We start from the raw sequence: 19,610 nt of genomic DNA, 5'->3' as shown, positions 1-19,610 counted from the left end.
TCTATAGCTTACATTAGTCAAGGCTAATTTCCATTCATCTCTTGCTTGCTAGAAAAGAAATTCTTTCTCCCCCATCAGTTTAAATGAGGATGCTAAGTAACTGATGTTGCTTTGTTGCTGATCATGTCCAGAGGTCTTCTCTTCAATGTCTTGTCGATTAAATGTTTGACTTATTTTTGCTTTTATGACTTCATGTCATTGGCTGCCACTACCTAGGGTCATTTGGATATTTAGGATGGACAAAGTCTGGGGTAACCTTTATTTGATCTATTATTTCCAAAACAATCTTCTCAAAGTCACCCCTGAAAAAGGCCCCCGGTAAGGGGTTTGCTTGTGGAGATGAAGGCAGACCTGAGAAGAGGATGGATAACTAAGCATAGATTGGGCAAAGGGTGTTCCAGGCAGAGGGGTAGCAAAAGCAAAGGCTGAAGGACAGAGGTGATATTGGGTGAGTTCCACAGATGTCTATGTGGGGATGGGATTTCCATGAATAAGGATTCACAGGCTCAGCTCACAGCACACCTCAGACGCAGCAGAGCAATGAGATCTGGCCTCGTCTGCCAGGCCCAGGTTGTCTCATGGAAGCGCAGTTCTAAGGCTTTGGTCACTGACCGCTGCTAGTTTTCTTCCGCCTAGGGCTGCAATGCAGAACTCCCAGTCCTGTTTTACTTCCCTATCATCTTCCCAATTCTCGGTTTTCTTTTCTACTGTCTTAGTTACCTAATGCTGCTATAATAGAAATAACACAAATGGATGGCTTTAACAGAGAGAAACTTATTCTCTCACAGTCTAAGAGGACAGAAGTCTGAATTCATGGTGCCCAGCTCCAGGAGAAGGCTTTCTCTCTCTGTTGGCTCTGGTGGATGGTCCTTGTCATCAATCTTTCCCAGTCGAGGAGCTTCTCAGTCCAGGGACCCCAGGTCCAAAGGACGTGCTATTCTCCTAGCTCTTGTTTCCTGACCGCATGAGGTCCCCGGAGGTTGTGGCCCTATCCTTTGAGACTGAGGCAGCTCTGCTTCCTGTGTTCCTTGTCTCTTTAGTTTCTGCTTCCTGGTTCCTGGACCTCTTGGCCCTTCGGGCTCTTAGCCCATGTCTGCCCTGCTGAGTCAAATGCTCCAAAGCTCTGTCGCTCCACCAGTAAGTGCCTGGAGGCACGCCACTCTGCCCGTAAACTCCGGCCAGAAGGCACTCGGCTCTCTTGTTCCACAGGTCGGCAAGCCTAGCTCCACCGATAAGTGCCCAGAGTCACCCCACTTCTGGCACCAAATGTCTTAGGCTGGGTTCTCCAGAGAAATAAAATGTGTGTGTGTGTGTGTGTGTGTGTGTGTGTATATATATGTATCAAGGAAATGGCTCATGCAGTTGTAGAGGCTATAATGTCCCAAGTCCCTGGGTCAGGATAGAGGCTTCTCCAGATTTGCCTAGCTGCAGGGGCTGGTGAATCCAAGATCAGCAGGTTGGAGAGTAGGACTTTTGCTTGCTCTGGATCCTGAAGCTGGTTCCTGTTCATCTGACCTCTAGTTCTTGGGACTTAAGCTAGCAGCTTACCTGGGGTCTTGCCTGCCAATCTTGGGATTCGTTGATCTTCACAGCCTGTGAGCAAGAGCCCTGCTGTCTGACCTGTTGATCACGGGTTTGCCAGCCCCTGCAGCTACGTGAATCAGGAGATGCCTCTAATCTGACCCATGGACTTGGGACATTCCAGCCTCTACAACTGTGTGAGCTATTTCCTTGATATAATTCTCTATGTATCTATTTATATGCTTTACTGATTTTGCTTCTTTTTTTAGAATACCCAGCCTAAGATACTACCTATTCCCAAAAGGAATAGTTTTGAACTGAAAAACCTTAAGGATAGAGAAGATATGCAGAAGAAAATCCATGTGTACACTGGAATTTTGCACAGAAACAAATCCAAGTTAGGGAGAAACTTATGATTTAGAGCAGAGTGCTAGACAGAGAAGGACCCCTTGTGGCACAGCAGTTAACTGCTTAGCTGCTAACCCAAAGGTTGGTGGTTCAAACCCACCAGACACTCGATGGCAGAAAGATGTGGCAGTCTGCTTCTGTAAAGATGTACATCCTCGGAAACCCTAAGGTGCAGTTCTACTCTGTTCTATAGGGTCATTATGAGCTGGAATCCACTCAACGGCAACAGGTGTTTTTCTTTTTTTGGTTAGAGAGTGCATTACAGACAGATTGAAAAGGCCTGAGTATATCATTCTGGACTGCTGATCTCAAGAGGCAGAAACTCAGCCCTCAGCAGTGTATGTAAAAGTAATCGTCTTGAGTTATATAACTTGGAAAGACAGTGGTAAGTACTATGATGAGGATTTGTCTACTGTGTTTTCATGTATTCATCAAATGTTCTTACACTTTTAATAAAGTAGCAGTGTTGGTGTTACCAACCCCCTTCTAAAAAAGAAAAAGTTTTTAAAAAAAAAATCAGTATTTAAAAATAATATTTAGGAGTAATTTTTGATTTCACTTATTTTTAAAGATTATTTAATCACAGACTAAATAAGATTTACTAATTGGGGAAAGTAAATTTAATAAAGTAGACACAATGCAAAAGCATTAAAAATGTGATCAGCTCAAAATGGACATGAAAAGAGAGTTGAAGGAGGCAGTGGGCTGTCTCATTGGGAGGAGAGTAATTGTGAGTATGTAGTAAGGTGTGTATATAGCTTTTTATGTGAGAAACTGACTTGATTTGTAAATTTTCACTTAAAGCACAATAAAAATTATTAAAAAAAAAAAAAAATGTGGCCAGGTGCCTCTTGGCTCCTTTAGAGAATGTTATGTGGAGTTTTTATAAAGGCCAAGATGGCTGCCATCTTTAAAGAAGGGAGCACCTGTTGTAACTGAGGGAAGTAACGAAAGAGGAAAAGAGAGCAATGGAGACGGAAGCGCCTCTGCCACCGAGAAAGAGTTCGGTGTAAAATGGTATGTGTAAGTAAATAATTATGTCCCTGTGAATACCAATCTCTTTCTCTTAAAAAAAAAAAAAAAAAGCCAGAATAGTCCTTTCAATACAGTCTTAGATATGAGAAAGACCCACCTTGGAACTACAGACGCTTACCCAAATAAAAATTTAAGATAGGGAAGGAAACCTCATTAATAATTTGCATATGTTATTTCATATAATTCTGAAAACATTACTATGAGATAGTCAAGTATTACCTCCATTTTGCTGGATAAGAAAATGAGGCCATTTTGAGGGTCTGACTGCACATCTCCCTTCCTCCCTTCTCACAGTGCCCGCCCGTCCTCTTTCTCCATCTTCTGTCCTCCACAGTAACACTTCTATCCTCCAATCTCAATCATGTCTTTCTCCTGCACAAAAATCCTTGATGGATCCCTATTAGTTAGAACAGTAGTTTTCAAATTTTAGGCTTTTTTTGGAGCAGAACCACCATATGAAGGGAAATTATAGATTTTATATTTATGCATATCTATTGTATAAAAGGGGTATTTTATTAAGGTAGATTTTTTTTTAGTAAATTCAGATTTGTAATATTTACTTATAAAGTCAATGAAAACAAAGAAGCTACTTTGATAAAAACATACGTTTGAAATTAGGCAGTGATATATAAAAAATCAATATTAATTTTACTCAGCACCAGTAGTCAATTAATTTCTACATTACAAAATAATATAAAGAAAACCCTGATTCACATGGATATTCAGAAATCTGTCCTTCACGTTACATCCAGAGAGATCCTTTAAAACACAAATCTGATACGACCTTCCATCAACTCTAAAATGCCATCAAGTACAAGCTGCATCATTATTTTATGTATAGCTAAGAAGGAAAAGGAGCCCTGGTGGTGCAGTGGTTAAAAGCTCCGCCGCTAACCAAAAGGTCAGCAGTTCGAATCCTCCAGCTGCTCCCTGGAAACCCAATTGGGCAGTTCTACTCTGTCCTACAGGGTTGCTACGAGTAGGAACTGACCCAACAGCAACAGGTTTTTTTTTGTTGTTGTTGTTAAGAAAGAAAAAAGTCTAATTAAACTTTCATTTCAGAGATATTAAAACATAAAACAAGTGTGTCCTGAAATCAATAGGATACAGTACTTCAGCCACTTCACACCCTTAAAAATCAATGGTTTCTCCTTCACTTAGCATCAGGACAAAGCTCCAGATCATGTTCTAAGAAGTCTGCTTGGCCTGGCCCTCTGCCTCACCACTCTGCTCTGTGCTTCTGCCACCCTGGCCTTCTTTCTGTTCAGTCTTCCAGATCTCAGGTCAAGCTTCACTTCCTCCGGCGACCAGGCCACGTCTTGCCATAACATATCCCTGATTGCACGCACCATGATGATATTTTATTTTTAGCATATATGTTTACTTGATTAATATCTATCTTCCCCATTAGACTGTAAGCTCCATGAGGGCAACACCAAAAAAACCTGTTGCTGTCAAGTCAATTTCGACTCATAATGACCCTGTAGGACAGAGTAGAACTGTCCCGTAGGGTTTCCAAGGAGGGGCTGGTGGATTCGAACTGCCGACCATTTTGGTTCATAGCCATAGTTCTTAACCACTGCACCACCAGGGCACTTGATGAGGGCAGGAACCATGTACTTTTGCTTTAGAGAGCAGCATCTGGGGTCTTAAACGCTAGCAAGCAGCCATCTAAGATGCATCAATTGGTCTCAACCCACCTGGATCAAAGGAGAATGAAGAACACCAAGGACACAAGGCGATTATGAACCCAAGAGACAGAAAGGGCCACATAAACCAGAGACTACATACATCAGCCTGAGACCAGAAGAGCTGGATGGTGCCTGGCTACAACCGGTAACTGCCCTGACAGGGAACACAACAGAGAACCCCTGAGGGAACAGGAGAGCAGTGGGATGCAGACCCCAAATTCCCGTAAAAGACCAGACTTAACGGTCTAACTGAGAGTAGAAGGACCCTGGTGGTCATGGCCCCAGACTTTCTGTTGGCCCAGGACAGGAACCACTCCCGAATCCAACTCTTCAGACATGGATTGGACTGGAAAATGGGTTGGAGAGGGATGCTGGTGAGGAGTGAGCTAGTTGGATCAGGTGGACACTTGAGAGTATGTTGGCATCTCCTCCCTGGAGGGGAGATGAGAGGGTAGAGGGGGTTAGAAGCTGGCGAAATGGACATGAAAAGGGAGGGTGGAGGAAGGAAGCAGGCTGTCCCATTAGGGTGAGAGCAATTGGGAGTATGTAGCAAGGTGTATATAAGTTTTTGTGTGAGAGACTGACTTGTAAACTTTCACTTAAAGCACAGTAAAAATTAAAAAAAAAAAAAACACCACAGACACAAGGAAAATATTAGCCCAAGAGACAAAAGGGTCACATAAACCAGGGACTACATCAGCCTGAGTCCAGAAGAACTAGATGGTACCTGGTTACCACCAATCACCACCCTGACAGGGAACACAACAGAGAGTCCCTGACAGAGCAGAAGAAAAGTGGGATACAGACCTCAAATTCACATAAAAAGACCAGACTTAATGGTTTGAGACTGGAGGAACCCCCAAAGACATGGGCCCCGGACTCACTGTTAGCCAAGAACTAAAGCCATTCCCGAAGCCAACTCTTCAGACAAAGATTAGACTGGACTGTAAGACATAAAATAATACCAGTGAGGAGTGTGCTTCTTAGCTCAAGTAGACACATGAGACTAAATGGGCAGCACCCGTCCGGAGGCGAGATGAGAAGGCAGAGGGGACAGGAACTGGCTGAATGGACACGGGAAACTTGAGGTGGAATGGGGGTCACATTATAGGGATTGCAACTAGGGTCACATAACAATGTGTATAAAGTTTTGTACAAGAAATTAACTAGAGCTGTAAACTTTCACCTAAAGCACAATTAAAAAAAAGAGCAAGAAAATCCACACATGTGAGAGTAGTAAGACATTTCAGGGTTGACTCATTTATAGGATATCATCAACTGTTGCCTCCTTAGCACAAATACCAAATTCAGACAAAAGGCACTGAAAGCTACCATGTGCTAAAACTCCTTCTACCTTAATATAATCATCTCAAGTTAGTCAACGTTTTTTTTGACCTGTCAGCATGCCAAGATTTTATGCTGAGCTGGTGTGTGTAAGCCTCGCCTAATTTTTAGTCTTACTCTCTGCTCCAGTTATGCTTGCCTTGTATAGGCATGAGGAGCTCTGTTGGCGCAGCAGTTAAGTGCTTGGCTGCTAACTGAAAGGTCGGCAGTTGGAACCCACCAGCTCTTCCATGGGAGAAAGACGTAGCAGTCGGCATCTGTAAAGATTACAGCCTTGGAAACTCTATGGGGCAGTTCTACTCTGTCAGATAGGTTTGCTATGAGTCAGAATCTACTTGACGGCAATGGGTTTCCGGTTGTATAGGCGTGAATTCAAAAAGAGTTACTTTTTGAATTTGGTCAGAGCTTAGCTTTCCCAATCAATGACATATTTTTAAGTTCTTCTATACCCACAGCAATGACGGATGCTTCTCTCTGTGGCCTGCACCTAAATACGGTATCTAGATTTTGGAAGCACAAGTTAAGGCATTAAAACATGGTATATGACACTTTTGAGGATGTAGGTATTTCTTTTGTATTATAATTTTTTAATTGGTTAAAAATATTTCTAATGTGAGGGTTGAATGTTTGTGGAATCTCAAAAGCACATTTATCTGCAAAACCAATAGTAAGCTGAAAACCACTGACTGGCCCAATCAAGTCTTAATTCCTGGTTTAAGAGGAGCTTCGTCATCCGCTCCCTGGCTGTTCTTGGAGGTCCCCTGGCTCTCAGGCTTATATCCTGCAAGGCGCATTCCTTTTTATCCTCCCAGGACATGCTCTGCTCAGGCATCTCACTTCGCTTTTTCCTCTGCCTGGAGTAACACCCCCTCACTGCTTCTCAGTCTTCCATCTCAGCTCACATCTACTCTTGTGAAATCTTTCCAGATCACTGCAGTGCTCTCATCATGCTTGGCTCATATCTCTACGGGATGAATCCTGTTGCTGTAGTCTGCATTTTGTCTATTTGTCTTCTCGCTAGCCTGCAAACTCCGTGAGGGAAGGAGCTTCGTCTTTCTTTCCGTAGCATGGGTTGGGGCTTGGTATGTGGCAAGCTAGACCTTGCCTTCCCAGCCCTGCCAACTCTGGATGTTCTTTACTTTGGCAGCAGAAAAATTTGTATCTCATCGTTTTAAACTGCATTTTCTTGGTTGCTGGGAAGGTTGAACATCTTTTCAAATGCGTATCAGTCATGTGTATTTCTTCAGTTAATTGTTCTTATCCTTTGCCTATTTTTCTATGAGGCTATTTTATTAATCTGTAGGGTTAATAATCTTGGCATGCTGAGTATATTGACCCTTTGTAAGCTAAAAATGGGCCCAACATTTTTTTCCAGCCATTTTATTTTGTTTTAGGTATCACTCACTAAACGAAGTTTCTTTTAAAGGTATTTCTCCTACCATTCTTTTCCTTAATAGCTTTCAGATTTGGAGTCTTGCTCAGGTGAGCCTTCCCTATCTCCAGATTAAAAATACATTATTTTCTTCAGATACTTTTACTGTGAGTTTATGTATGCAACACATAGCTTTACAATCCACAAAAAATTCTGAGATGGTACAAGAGGGATTTAGTTATTTTTGTTCATAATAGATTACCAATCATCACAATGACTACTGAATGCTCCTTCATTTCCCTGCTGATTCGAAAGAGCAGGTGGGCATTTTTAGATGGGGCTCAAAGGATAGGGGAGGGTTTGGATGTGGGAAGACTGACAGGAAGTGATACAGGTGATTGGGGCCAAGTACACAGTGACAACAATGGGAAAGTGATGGGTATCATTTAAGGAAGGGAGACCCTGGGTGATGCAAATGGTTAGCATGCTGACCGAAAGGCTGGACACTAGAGTCCTTAGAAGAAACGCCTGGCAACCTGCTTACAAAAAAATCAGCTATTGAAAACCCTACGGAGCACAGTTTTATTCTGACACATATGGGGCTGTCATGAGTTGGAATCCACTTGCCAGCAACTGGTTTAGTTTTGGTTGTTTAAGTAGTGCCGAGTATGGCAGTGAAGCCCCTGGTCCACTGCTAGAAGTTCCAAAGCCAGGGAATTCCTGGTTTACAATGATCTGCAGAAGGATTTGGAGAGAAACAGCAAACTTAAATTTTTGTATATTCCTGTTTTTTTTTTTTTTTGATTAAAAAAATAAATACTCATGAGACGACTAAAGAGTTACTACAACCGTTTTCATGGAAAAGATGTTTGATGGATTTGGTATTTGAAGATGATGACGCAATGCAAGTATCTCATGAACATTTTTTCAGTGTAGCCGCTAAGTATCAGGCCCACAGCTGTGTGTTTCCCAGTGTTCCACAGAATCCTGGTTCCTGAAGAGGTCCGGAGAGAAAGCGGTTCCGTGGTCACACGCCCTTCGGAAAAGCCCCTTGCTGCAGCCTCCCCTTGGAGGTTCCTGGTACACAGGAGGATTCTAAAGGCTCTGAGAAATTTCCGAGAAAAAGAAACACATGCGATTTTGTTGAACCCAGGATTTTCCAATCTCATTTGATCCCGAAACCTCTCTTTGGGAAACACTGGCCTGGTAAATCTAAAAACTACAAGCGAAATAATCCACACGTGTGGAGGGCATTTTACATATACTTGGTTCTCATCACATCTGCAAAGCGGTCAAGGATTGAATTATTCATTTTACAGATGGACCCTCAGAGAGGCAAAGACTTGCCCCAAGTCATTTAGATAATAATACAATCTTTGATGCAAACCCAGTTTTTCTAAAAACACCAAACCAAACAAAAAACCCAGTGCTTTTTCCAGTATAAAAAATTACTTTCATGTAAAATAGTGTTTTAGAGATGGAGTAAACCTTAGTGATCTCTTAGACTAGTACCTTTACTATGATGATGAGGCAACTGGACCCAGGCAAACTCAGTGCCTGGCCCGGGTTAAAGCTTGCAAACTAGCAGGAGCGATAAAAGGATCCATGACTCAGGGACTCTCAGTTAAGTGCTCTACTGCCCTGTATGAGGCAAATCTATGTCAGTGCAGGGTGAGACCAAATTAACTCCCTAGGGGGAGGAAGTGCTCATAGTCAGTGAATGGATAATCTACCTGGTCAGCGCTACCGCGTCGTTGCGTAATTCTGAAATGGGGATTTAGTTGCCACTTGATGACTGGGTTCTAACGTGGTAAAGCATTGGCTATCGTCATATTTAAGAGTGTGACCACCTCATTTGTATTATCTTTCTCTCCCTGCAATAATTTATTTTATGTGTGAACTTGGCTGGGCTATGCTACCCAGTTGTATGGCCAAACACTAGTCAGGTGTCATTGTGGAAGCATTCTGTAGAAGTGATTCACATTTACTCATTTGACTTTAGGTTACCCTTGATAAAAGGAGCCCTGGTGGCACAGCGGCTGCTAATCAAAAGTTGGGTGGTTTGAACCCACCAGTCGCTCTGTGGGTGAAGGACGTGGCAGTCTGCCCCCGTCAAGATTTACAGCCTTGGAAACACTATGGGGTAGTTCTACTACATCCTATAGGGTTGCCATGGGTCTGAATGGACTCGTCTGCGATGGCTTTGGTTTTTTCTGGTTTACCTTTGATAATGTGGGCGGGTCTCATTCAGTCAGTTGAAGGTCTGAAAGGTTTTCTGAAAGAAGTGAGGTTTCTAAAAGAAGGAATTCTGCCTCAAGACTGTAACATAGAAATCCTGCCTGAATTTCCAGACTGCTGGCTTGCTCTACGGATTTCAGACATGCCAGGGCCCACAATTCCGTGAGCCAATTCCTTAAAATAAATCAATCTCTCCGTCTCTCTCTATGTATACAAGTAGTCCCTAACTTACTATGGGGTTCCGTTCCAACAACTCCATCGTAAGTCGGCTGTGATATAAATTGAACATCTTTTTTTTTAGTTTTCATTATTATTGCCTTTTATTATTACTACAGATAGTCCCTGACTTATGACATATTCTAGTTACGACAACCTGCGCTTATGGCCCTGTTTTTTTTGGTACATCTAATTTTTTTTTTTATTGTTAGTAACAGGTACTACATACGATTTTGCAGTGTGTAATTTGCTGATGTTATCATTCTCAGATGCAGATGATCAATGTTATGATTTATAGATACTGATAACAAAAGACAATAATAATGAAAAGTAAAAAAAAAAAAAAGGAGGTATTCAACTTACATCAGAATCCAACTTACAACGGAATCATTGGAACAGAAACTTGTCGTCAATCGGCACCACCTGTATCTTCATAAATCCAATCTTTGGCTTTGGGGGTTGGAAACGTTACATATAAACATCTGGGAGTGAACATCTGAGAATGAGAAATCCCCAAATGCCTCGCTGAACACTATATGTAGTACATTTTACCAACAATTAGATGTGAAAAAAAAGGACGGTCATAAGTGCATTTCATCGTAACTTGAATATGTTGTAAGTCCAGGACCACCTGTACATACATATCCATGTATAAACATATAGATATCCTATTGGTTCCCTTTCTCGGGAGAACCTGACTGATACATTCTCCCAAAGTGCCAAAAACCAAAGGGAATTTAAACTTTCTGACTAAAAACAATTTCAGACTCTTTAACTGGGCACATCCTGGAGTGTCACAGAGTTGGGAATCGTTTTTCTGAAGTGTCAGACGAGAGGAATAATGCAGAGGCATATACACCTGGCTTAACCTGTAGAGCACGGAAGGCTATGTTTACCACAGTTACTACTGTCAGGAAGAGCAGGTGAAGACGTAAATGCCTGCAGGAGGGAAAACCAAAACATACATGTGCCTCCAGCAGAGCTGGGTTGAAGGCTCTAGGATGCAGGGCAAAGCCTTTCCTTGAAGGGCAGAGGGAAGAATGAGGGACTTTGAGACAGACAAAAGGATAGCTGAAAAGAGGGTGAATCAAGATATAAACAATGAGGAAGAAGAAAATAACTGAATGTAAGTATATTAAGTTTGGGACTTTAAAAAGAAGCGGACAGTCTTCCTTTCTGTGTAGAAACATCTGGGCCCTGGCCGGTTGCCAACAGGCAGAACTGTGGGAAGTCTAGAGAGGCACTCAAGTCCAGAGCTGGGCAATGTTCTATTAGAGACGAGGGAAATGTAAAAGAAGGAAAGGACGAATATGCTTGCTCAGCTTTATCTTCTCCGCATATGTCTTTTGGGGAGCTCCTGTGGAAGGCAGGGCTGGAAAAGGGCATGATTTAGGGGTTCCTGGGTCTTCTGGCCAAATCCTTGGGCCGTGCAAATGGTTAACATACTCAGCTACTAACTGAAACGTTGGAGGTTCGAATCCCTGCACAGGCGCCTTGGAAGAAAAGCCTGACCATCTATTTCCGAAAGATAAGCCATTGAAAACCTTACGGAGCATAGTTCTACTCTGACCCACTTGGGGTCACCATGAGTTGGAATAAATTTGATGGCAACCAGTGGTGATGGCGATATTTCCTAAAAAATACCAAGTTGACAGCACCCCACTCAATTCTCAAAATGTGCAATCTGGTGTTTCCGTAAAGTGATTTCAATTTACTTGTGAAATTATATCCTTTACTCTTTATTATGGGCCAAATAAATCTACCCAGTGGACTGTCTTTGACTGATTTTACTCTCCACATCTTTCTTCTAATTCATTAGCTTCACCTCACTCCCAACAGGGCAACACGGAGCAATCTTTTAGTTTCTGAAAAGTTAATTATCACCTGTATTTTTTTTTTTTTTAAAGTGAGGTTAGGAGTTTCTAGACACTAGAAAAACAACAACCAATTGCTGCTGAGTCAACTCTGATGCGTGGCGACCCCATGTGTGTCAGAGTAGAACTGTGCTCCATAAGGTTTTCCATGGCTGATTTTTCAGAAATGGAGTGCCAGGCCTTTCTTCCAAGGCACCTCTGGGTGAACTCAAACTTCGGACCTTTCGATTAGCAACTGAGCAAGTTAACTGTGTGCACCACCCAGGGACTCCTTTCTAGATACTAAAGGCTTCTTAGAATTCCACAACTATTAACCCATATGGATTCCCTCAAATTTGTAGTATTTTTCCTCCCATATAAACAGCAAATTCTCTGGTGACACAACCGTTAATACCGCACCATCACTGAATGCAGGAGATGGCTCAAAGGAGGCCCTGATGAGACAGGTGGAAGCCCATGCGTGGAGCAGGGCAATGTCTCCTAAGAGTTATCCACTTACATCTTCATTTCAAATCTTCATTGCTTTTTTCTGATTATAAAAAGGAACCACTCAATTGTAGAAACAATCAGATCTTTTAGGAATATGTAACGCAGAAAGTGAAAGCAATCCCTAAGAACTAATCATTCCAGCTTTTCCTCTTAGATTTATTTTAAACTTAACTTTTATTTAAAACAGAAGTTTTTTTTTTTTTTTAAATGGAGTCATACTATATATAAGCTTGCAACTTGCTTTTCTTCATTTAGAATTTCTATTTGGTCTACTGAGTAAACAGAGATCCACCACACTGTTTTTAAAAGGTTGCATAGTATTTTATGAGTGTATCACAGTTTAGCCACATTTCCACTCACAGAAAGATGTTTTTATACATATTTTACTTTGGTGCATATTCTTGCTTATACATCCTTATGCACAGGTGAAAGTATTTTTGGAGTATAAAATCCTGGAAATGGACTTGCTTTAGGGTCAAAGGGTGCATGTATTTACATTTTTATTAGACTGTAATAAATTTTAAATCTTTAAACTTGGCCTATAATTTGAATCAGTACCGGTACATTTCTTTGTTGTTAAGTCTCTCAAACAACTGCCCACCAGATAAAGTCTCATTTTCTTTAGTTCTTTAGAAGCCACTGAGATGACAGCTTCGTGTCACAGGCTGGTATAGGACCTTGGGCAATGTTACTCCAAAGCACTTCAAAAATATCTGCCACCATATTTTGGCGGGGGGAGAAAGTGAGCTTTTGATTTTGTTTTTCCAGGTGACATTAGCTTCAGGTATCTTCGTTCTGGAGTTTTGAGTAGAAGTTAGTAAGACAGATAAAGTACGACTGACCTATTATCCAGCTCTTCTTTCATCTTGTGGAATGGCTATAACATGTGGGTGCTCTTGGGACATGCCCCTGTGGTATTAGCTTCACGCAACATATCAACTTAAAAAAAAAAACAAAACCCATTGCCGTCAAGTCGATTCCAACTCATAGCGACCCTACAGGACAGAACTGAACTGCCCCATAGTGTTTCCAAGGAGTGGCTGGTGGATTTGAACTGCTGACCCTTTTTTGATTTGCAGCCGTAGCTCTTAACCACTGAGCCACCAGAGCTCCATTAAGTGTCAAACTTAAATTTTTAATTAAACATCTTTTTTTCAAGAATTTCTTGCGATTTCGTGAACACTGAAAATGTATATTTTTAGTACATTTTAGAAGGATTATTGACTGTTTTCCATTTAAGACAGATGATGCTAACATAATTCTTCACTTTTGTACCTGTCGACTCCAGTCCACTTAGCATATGGTAGCTTTGAAGGCTTTGATGTTTCTAGCACTGTTCCAGTATTTGTCTCATTTTAAGCACATCACCAGTTCTGGCCACCTTTCACAACGCTTCTATTCTGAGAGGACAGAAGACAGAATTTCAGGGGTAAAATAGTGTACCCTCCTGGACCATCTCTTCTAAAGTGATGTTTGCTTTCTCTGGACTCACAGATTTTAAGGTGTCTGTACCATTCGTTAACTTGACAAGTATTCGCTCATGTCCTTTAGACTTAAAAAATAAAGTTCATATAAAAATTAGACCATATAAGTGTTCACACAAATCAAATCACTAACTATATTCTGCCACTAGCATATAATGCACCATGAAAGAAGAGACTTTGGTTCACTGAATTTTCCCTAGAATTTACAACAGCACCTAAAAAACATAAAAACCAAAAAACCCAAACCCACTTATGTCCAGTTGATTCCAACTCATAGAGATCCTATAAGATACAGAAGAACAGCCCCATAGGTTTCCAAGGCTGTAATCTTTACGGAAGCAGACTGCCACATCTTTCTCCCAAGGAAGGGCTGGTGGGTTCAAACTGCTGACCTTTTGGTTGGCAGCTGAGCGCTTTAACCACTGACCCACCAGGGCTCCTCTGGCATATAAAGGTGTTTAATAAATATTTGTGAAATGATTTTATAAATTATTTGGAGGAATCATCTTATATTTTGCATCCCATAGTAAATGCCAAGTTATTAATTAAAATTAGGGAAAAGCTTTTCATTCAGAAACATGATTTGAGACCTTATAACTTTGAGTGAAATATATTCACACATAATATTCAAGATTCTTTCCAGCCCTAACACTGTATATGAATCTACTAGTTTTCAGAGAACTAGAATTCAATGTAAGGAAAAGTAGATACTAACTAAAAATAGAGTGAGAATAACTGACTCTTTCATCTAGAAAGCATTGCACTGATTTTTCTAAGCCTAGGGATCATCCTTATACTGATGAGATTCAAGAATTAACCTGTAATGACCCCAAGCTATATTCTGAAAGATCCTTTTTTTGGAAAGAAAAAAAAAAAAATCCATGGCATGGAGTTAATTTGGAATGCCTCTAACCACTGCCCTTGAGTGAATTCTGACTCACAGCGACCCTATAGGACAGAGTACAACTGCCCCACAGGGCTTCTCAGCTGTAATCTTTAAGAAAGCAAACCCCTACATCCTTCCCCTCCAGAGAAGCTGGTGGGTTCCAATTGCTGACCTGCAGACATTTTGGTTAGCAGCCAAGCGCTCAACAACTGTGCCACCAGAGTGCCTTGGAGTGCCTCTAGAAGCATATGTGTATACATGTATATATCGCTCCTTGGAAACTCTATGGGGAATCGACTTGATGGCACTGGGTTTTACATATATACACACATTTTTTTCTAAAAGTTAATGTATAAGCAAGAGAGCAAAGAAAACATTTATATATAACATTTATATTCTGGACAATGCCAATGAGGCAGGACACTAATGTGAAAGATGTCTGCCCTCAAATTCATGTCAAATGTGCAGTTATCTGGTTTTAAAGCCAATAAAAATATAGTGAAAAGGGGAAAAAAGAAGAAAAAAAGGGGGGGATTTGAGGAAAGAAGAACCCGTGTAAATCTGTGGCATGTTTTGGATAATATACAACTTGTTTGGAATAAAAGCAGAAGGAAAGTGACAGGGAAAAAAAAAAAAAAGCTGCAAGAAACAATTTTAGAACATCACTCCATAAAAAAGTCCATCTTGTGAAACACATTTTAACTCTAATCTTTTAGTACTTGTTTGTGTCAGGCTACCTCTTACTGGATGTTTGGTTTCCTGTTCTAAGACTTAGAAAAATTACCTGGTGGATAGAAAATAGCATATTCTCAAGACGGTTGACTGAAAAGAGTATTTTTGCCTTGCTATCTTTTACACCAAATTTTACTTTAAAAAGAGAGTGCATTAATCGGATTTGAGATGAACTCTTCCTTGTAGAATTGTAGTGCGTATGTTCAGTGACTTAAAAAAAGAAACTGGACCAGATCTTAAAAATGATTTTATATCTAAGCAATTGACAGAACAGAGCCTGAAATAAAGGAGAGCTTTTGATCTGGAAAGAAAGGAAGGAAGAAGGAAGGAAGGGAGGGAGGGAGAGAGCGGGAGGGGGGAAGGGAAGTAGAGAGGGAGGGAGAGAGGAAGGATATTGGAGGGGAAAAAGGTTCTATAAAATGGAATAGTTAGAGGAAGGCACGTGCCCAAGTTAGACTTGTGGGCAAAGTCTGAAAACACCAAGAACAGAAGCATTCTTGAAGAAACCAAAAAGCCGAGTGTGATCCTATCACTTAATTTACTAAAATGAAAACGTAAACAGGTATTCAACTTGTTGAGGCTTACAACATTAGAGTTAGCACACTTGCAATTTCAGACTCTCAGGAAAAATAAAGTGCTCCAAAGAAAAAATTTAAAGACAAGTTATGGAAAAGGTGGTAAATTAAAAATTAGAATTTTCTACCTTGAGGTGAATGCAAATAAATATAAAATGAAATAGGATTAGAAGATTTACGTTTTCCATCACTCATGTTAGAAAGTGAAAAATTAACATCGTATGTCTTAAATGGAAAACAGTCTAAATTTTCTACAAAATGTACTAACAATATGAATTTCAGTATTCACAAAATCTCTTAATGAAATGTGTAAAAATTAAAAATTTAGCTTTGACAAGCGGATATAACACCGGTAATATTGTGATTTCTTAGATTTACAAAATAAAATATGTATCATTTCTATTTAAAAGGATGATTTTAAAGCTATAAAAAATGCATTTTCTGCCTACTTTAAGGGCCCAACGAAATATTGATGTAATATTCAATATCCACACGAAAACAAATATGTACGAAGTTCGTAATTTCATTCTATAAGAATTAAAAAAAAATACCAGCCTATTAAATAGCAAAATGCATGAATATGTCAGAGACAGGTGTAAGCTCCGTCAGGAATCAGAAACGTGTTCTGAGTGGAGGCCCAGATAGATCGAGAACTCGATCATTTCATGTCCACAATAAATCATTCTAAAAGCCTACCTTCAATAAAAAAAAAAATTTCAATAGCTAGTCATAAAAACAGGCCGATGGTTACTTTACTCCATCGATAACATAATCCTCGGTTTTATTGTGGTGGAGCAGATGTCATTATGGGTGGGGCTGACGCGCAGAGCAGCTGAAACATTTTTGTACCACCCCCCCCCCCGCACATTTTCAATGGGATAGAAGGGGCTCCGAAAAGGTAAGAAGAAAGCTGGCAACCGTCCATTTCTACTAGAAATAAGGAAGTTTTGATGTGGGCGTGGTAGTCGTAAATACTACAAGATCTTAAAAATTCCCCACGTTTCAGTCCTACCCTGGAAAAGAGGTCGTCGCTTTCTCCCCACCCCTGGCGGCTCCTCCTCGGGACACTTGGTTGAGTCTTTCTTTCCCTTCTTCCCACGCTGAAGGGAGGCTGCACGCAAGCGGGGACGCCGGTTTTTCTCTTCGCGCGGAGGGAACTCTGCGGGTAGGAACCTGGGATCGCGGAAAGGGAGCGGGCGGCGAGGAGGGGAGGCAAGAAGCCTCGTTGAGGACGGGTCGGGTTAGAGGAAGGAAGGAGCACGCGGGCCGCCGAGCCAAGGAGGCCGAGGTGACGAGGAAAATCTCCTAGCTCGGAGCTGGGACAGGGCGCTTCCGGCGGGCCAAGCTCGCTCTCGGTCTTGTGGGGCTTGCGTTCCCGATCCCAACCCAAGGGGGCAGGGGGTAAGGAGAGAGGGTGAACCGCTGCTCGCACTTGCCTGGCACCGGGTAACCAATAACTGGTAATAGTCTTTGCTTGGAGCCGGGCCTTGTCCTACAGTTTCGAACAGAGTCTCCGGCAGCCACGACGCCATCTTGGGACGCTACCGCCGTCGCTAAGACAACCAGGAAGGGGCGGGACTTGCTTGGGGTCATGGGGCCAAAGCCCTAGTTGATATCCAACCCCGCTTTTGAGCTCTCGGGAGAGCCGAGGTTCCTAACTTGGGGTAATGGTCACCTCTTCTAAGGGTCTCAGGGAACCTTGATCCAGGAAATTTCCATCTCGAGGCCCCGGGTGACCCGAAGGGGAATTAGTTCCTGCTACACGGAGGGGAGGGGGTGACCCCGGCGGAGGGATACCAAAGGAAGCTTCACAACCCCCTTCCTGGTCCCTTGAAGGGATCGGGAGGAGATCAGAGGCCGCTGGGGGAGTCGCGCCGGGCGGTGGGGGAGGGAGGGGCGATATGATGGGCCGCGAGTAGGCAGCAGGGCCTGTCCCGCAGACGCGCCTGTCGGCGAAGGGCAAAGTAGTTCCCGGGAGTGTCGGAGCTGGCGGGGAGGGAGGCGGCGCGGGCGGAGGCGCACGCCGGCCGGTGCTGCGGCTCAGCTGATAATTGAAGGGACCGAGGAGCTGCCGCCGCCGCCGCCGCCGGGGGGGTGGGGGGAGCGAGTGGAAGTTACTGTCGCGCCACGGAGTCCGCAGCGGAGACTTTGGGGCCTAACTAGGTAATTGGGGCGCAGTTCCGAGCGGCAGGGGCCAAGCTGGGGGGAGGGGGCCTGGCTGAGGGGTTGGGGGGGCGGGGGGGGGGAGCTGGAACAGAAAGTCCCAGGAAGCCCGGTTGTGTCATCGCTGCGATTCGGCCTGCTCCCGGCGGCGGCGGAGCCGCGGAAGGACCGGGCCGGGGGTTGACCGGCGAGGCGCTCGAGGGAGAGCGCCGCCGGAGGGACCCGGGCCGGCGGGAGCGGGGGGTCGCTGGGTGCCCCCACCGGCCCCCCGCAATGAGGAGGGCTCTTCACGGAACCGGGGTAAGGCGTGCGGATTCTTGGGGAGCCCGGCGGGGGTCGGGGGGGCCGGAAGTGGGTTGGGGAGCTTGGAGGGCGTCTAGGAAGAGAGAAAGTGGGGGGCCGGAAGTGCAGGTGGGGGGTGTGAAGACGGCCTGGGTTCCCCGGAAATGGGACGGGGGGCCCGGAAACGGGGAAAGGGGAGGCTCCAGGGCCAGGGACGGCCCGGAAATGGAAACTAGGGAGCAGCTCGAGTGACAACAGTTGTGGGAAGCGAGGGTCAGAGGAGGGAGAGGCCGGAGTGACTTGAGTCCGCAGTAAGGGGTCGCCCGCCGAGGGGGACGGTTGAGGGCGGGTGAGCCCGGAGCCGGGGGCTGCGCGGGGCAGTTTGTTCAGCTGTGGGAAGTTGAGGCTGAGGGAAGATGACAAGAAGGCCGTGAAGGGGCACGAGAGAGGTCGAGAAACTTGGCTGAGTGGAACAGAGCATCTTCCTCAATGAATCAGAAGGGAAATGGGGGGGGGGCTCCAGAACTTGGGGGAGGTAGGTGGACCAATTGTCACCCCAATCGTGTTTGCATTCAAATCAAAGCGAGTCAGGCGCTTCATTTCTTTCTACGTGGGTTACGTAAAATCTCTTGTAACGTTTGTCTATCCAGCTCACCCCCTTTCGTTCTAGTGCAGAAACAAGTTCGAGGGGAGTTGAAATAACGAAATGTTGTAAAATTCCAAATCCTGTCCTCCATGTCTCTTCGTTTTTTGGACTAAGAGAAAATCTTAATTTGCTAGGGAAGAAATTAAAAAGTTTAAAAACACAGGTGCAAATCGGGGTAAAGAACCCATATATTTGAACTACTGATGGGGAACGGGGAGGAATTGGTTACTCTTGTGTGGTGAGAAAAGAACAGAGAGGACAGCTAAACCTTAAGGACAGGTTTTTTGTTTTTGTTTTGGATAATGCCCCTTGACTGTGCCTGGGGTTGGTTTACGTTAAGCAGCGTGTCCGGAGGTGGGTATGGTTTTGATTGCTTCGTTAGTTAATTGCGGGGGAGGGACAGTGTGTGTGTGTGTACACGTACAGTTAATAGCGCCGTGAACCTGCCTTCCGTGGACATCAGCTGCTCCCCTGCCGTCTCCCTTCTTAGTCAGCCTTCCCCGGTCTTGCCTGGGCTGCCAAATCACCCGATCCCCGGGCTTAACTCTGCTTTGTAGGCCCTGTAGTGATGTGTTTAACTTTCTATTCCTCCCGAGAGTCTTTTTAGATATTTTTGGCATTTCATTTTTTTAAAGACCTCGAAAGTTGAGGCTC

General features: G+C 43.4%; 2 protein-coding genes across 19 annotated transcripts in view; one reads left to right on the top strand and one right to left on the bottom strand.

Moving 5' to 3' along the window:
* Window positions 1-17,473, bottom strand: part of FBXO36 (F-box protein 36) — an 84,697-nt gene extending 67,224 nt beyond the window's left edge. For 2 of the 3 annotated variants that reach the window (XM_049888418.1, XM_049888420.1), the window contains exons 1-2: window positions 17,302-17,473; window positions 16,878-17,038 (exon numbers count right to left, since the gene is read on the bottom strand). In XM_049888418.1, coding sequence (XP_049744375.1) covers window positions 16,878-17,038; window positions 17,302-17,458 — 318 coding nt within the window. In that variant the 5' untranslated portion in view covers window positions 17,459-17,473. The remainder of the gene's footprint in view (window positions 1-16,877; window positions 17,039-17,301) is intronic. The other variant, XM_049888419.1, reaches the window with a different exon arrangement.
* The window catches only part of TRIP12 (thyroid hormone receptor interactor 12), a 138,151-nt gene continuing 135,485 nt past the window's right edge, over window positions 16,945-19,610 (top strand). For 4 of the 16 annotated variants that reach the window (XM_049888390.1, XM_049888391.1, XM_049888389.1 and 1 more), the window contains exon 1: window positions 17,787-18,028. The gene's annotated coding sequence lies outside the window, so the exon portion shown is untranslated. Of the gene's footprint in view, window positions 17,031-17,462; window positions 17,530-17,785; window positions 18,029-18,158; window positions 18,329-18,513; window positions 18,622-19,610 lie in introns of those variants that run through there. The other 12 variants (XM_049888398.1, XM_049888392.1, XM_049888388.1 and 9 more) reach the window with 7 other exon arrangements.

This window comes from Elephas maximus, chromosome 6 (assembly GCF_024166365.1).
Source record: "Elephas maximus indicus isolate mEleMax1 chromosome 6, mEleMax1 primary haplotype, whole genome shotgun sequence".
NCBI classification, from domain to species: Eukaryota; Metazoa; Chordata; class Mammalia; order Proboscidea; family Elephantidae; genus Elephas; species Elephas maximus.
The sequence above is the reverse complement of the archived record's forward strand: the minus strand, read 5'-3'. Positions and strand labels throughout refer to the sequence as shown.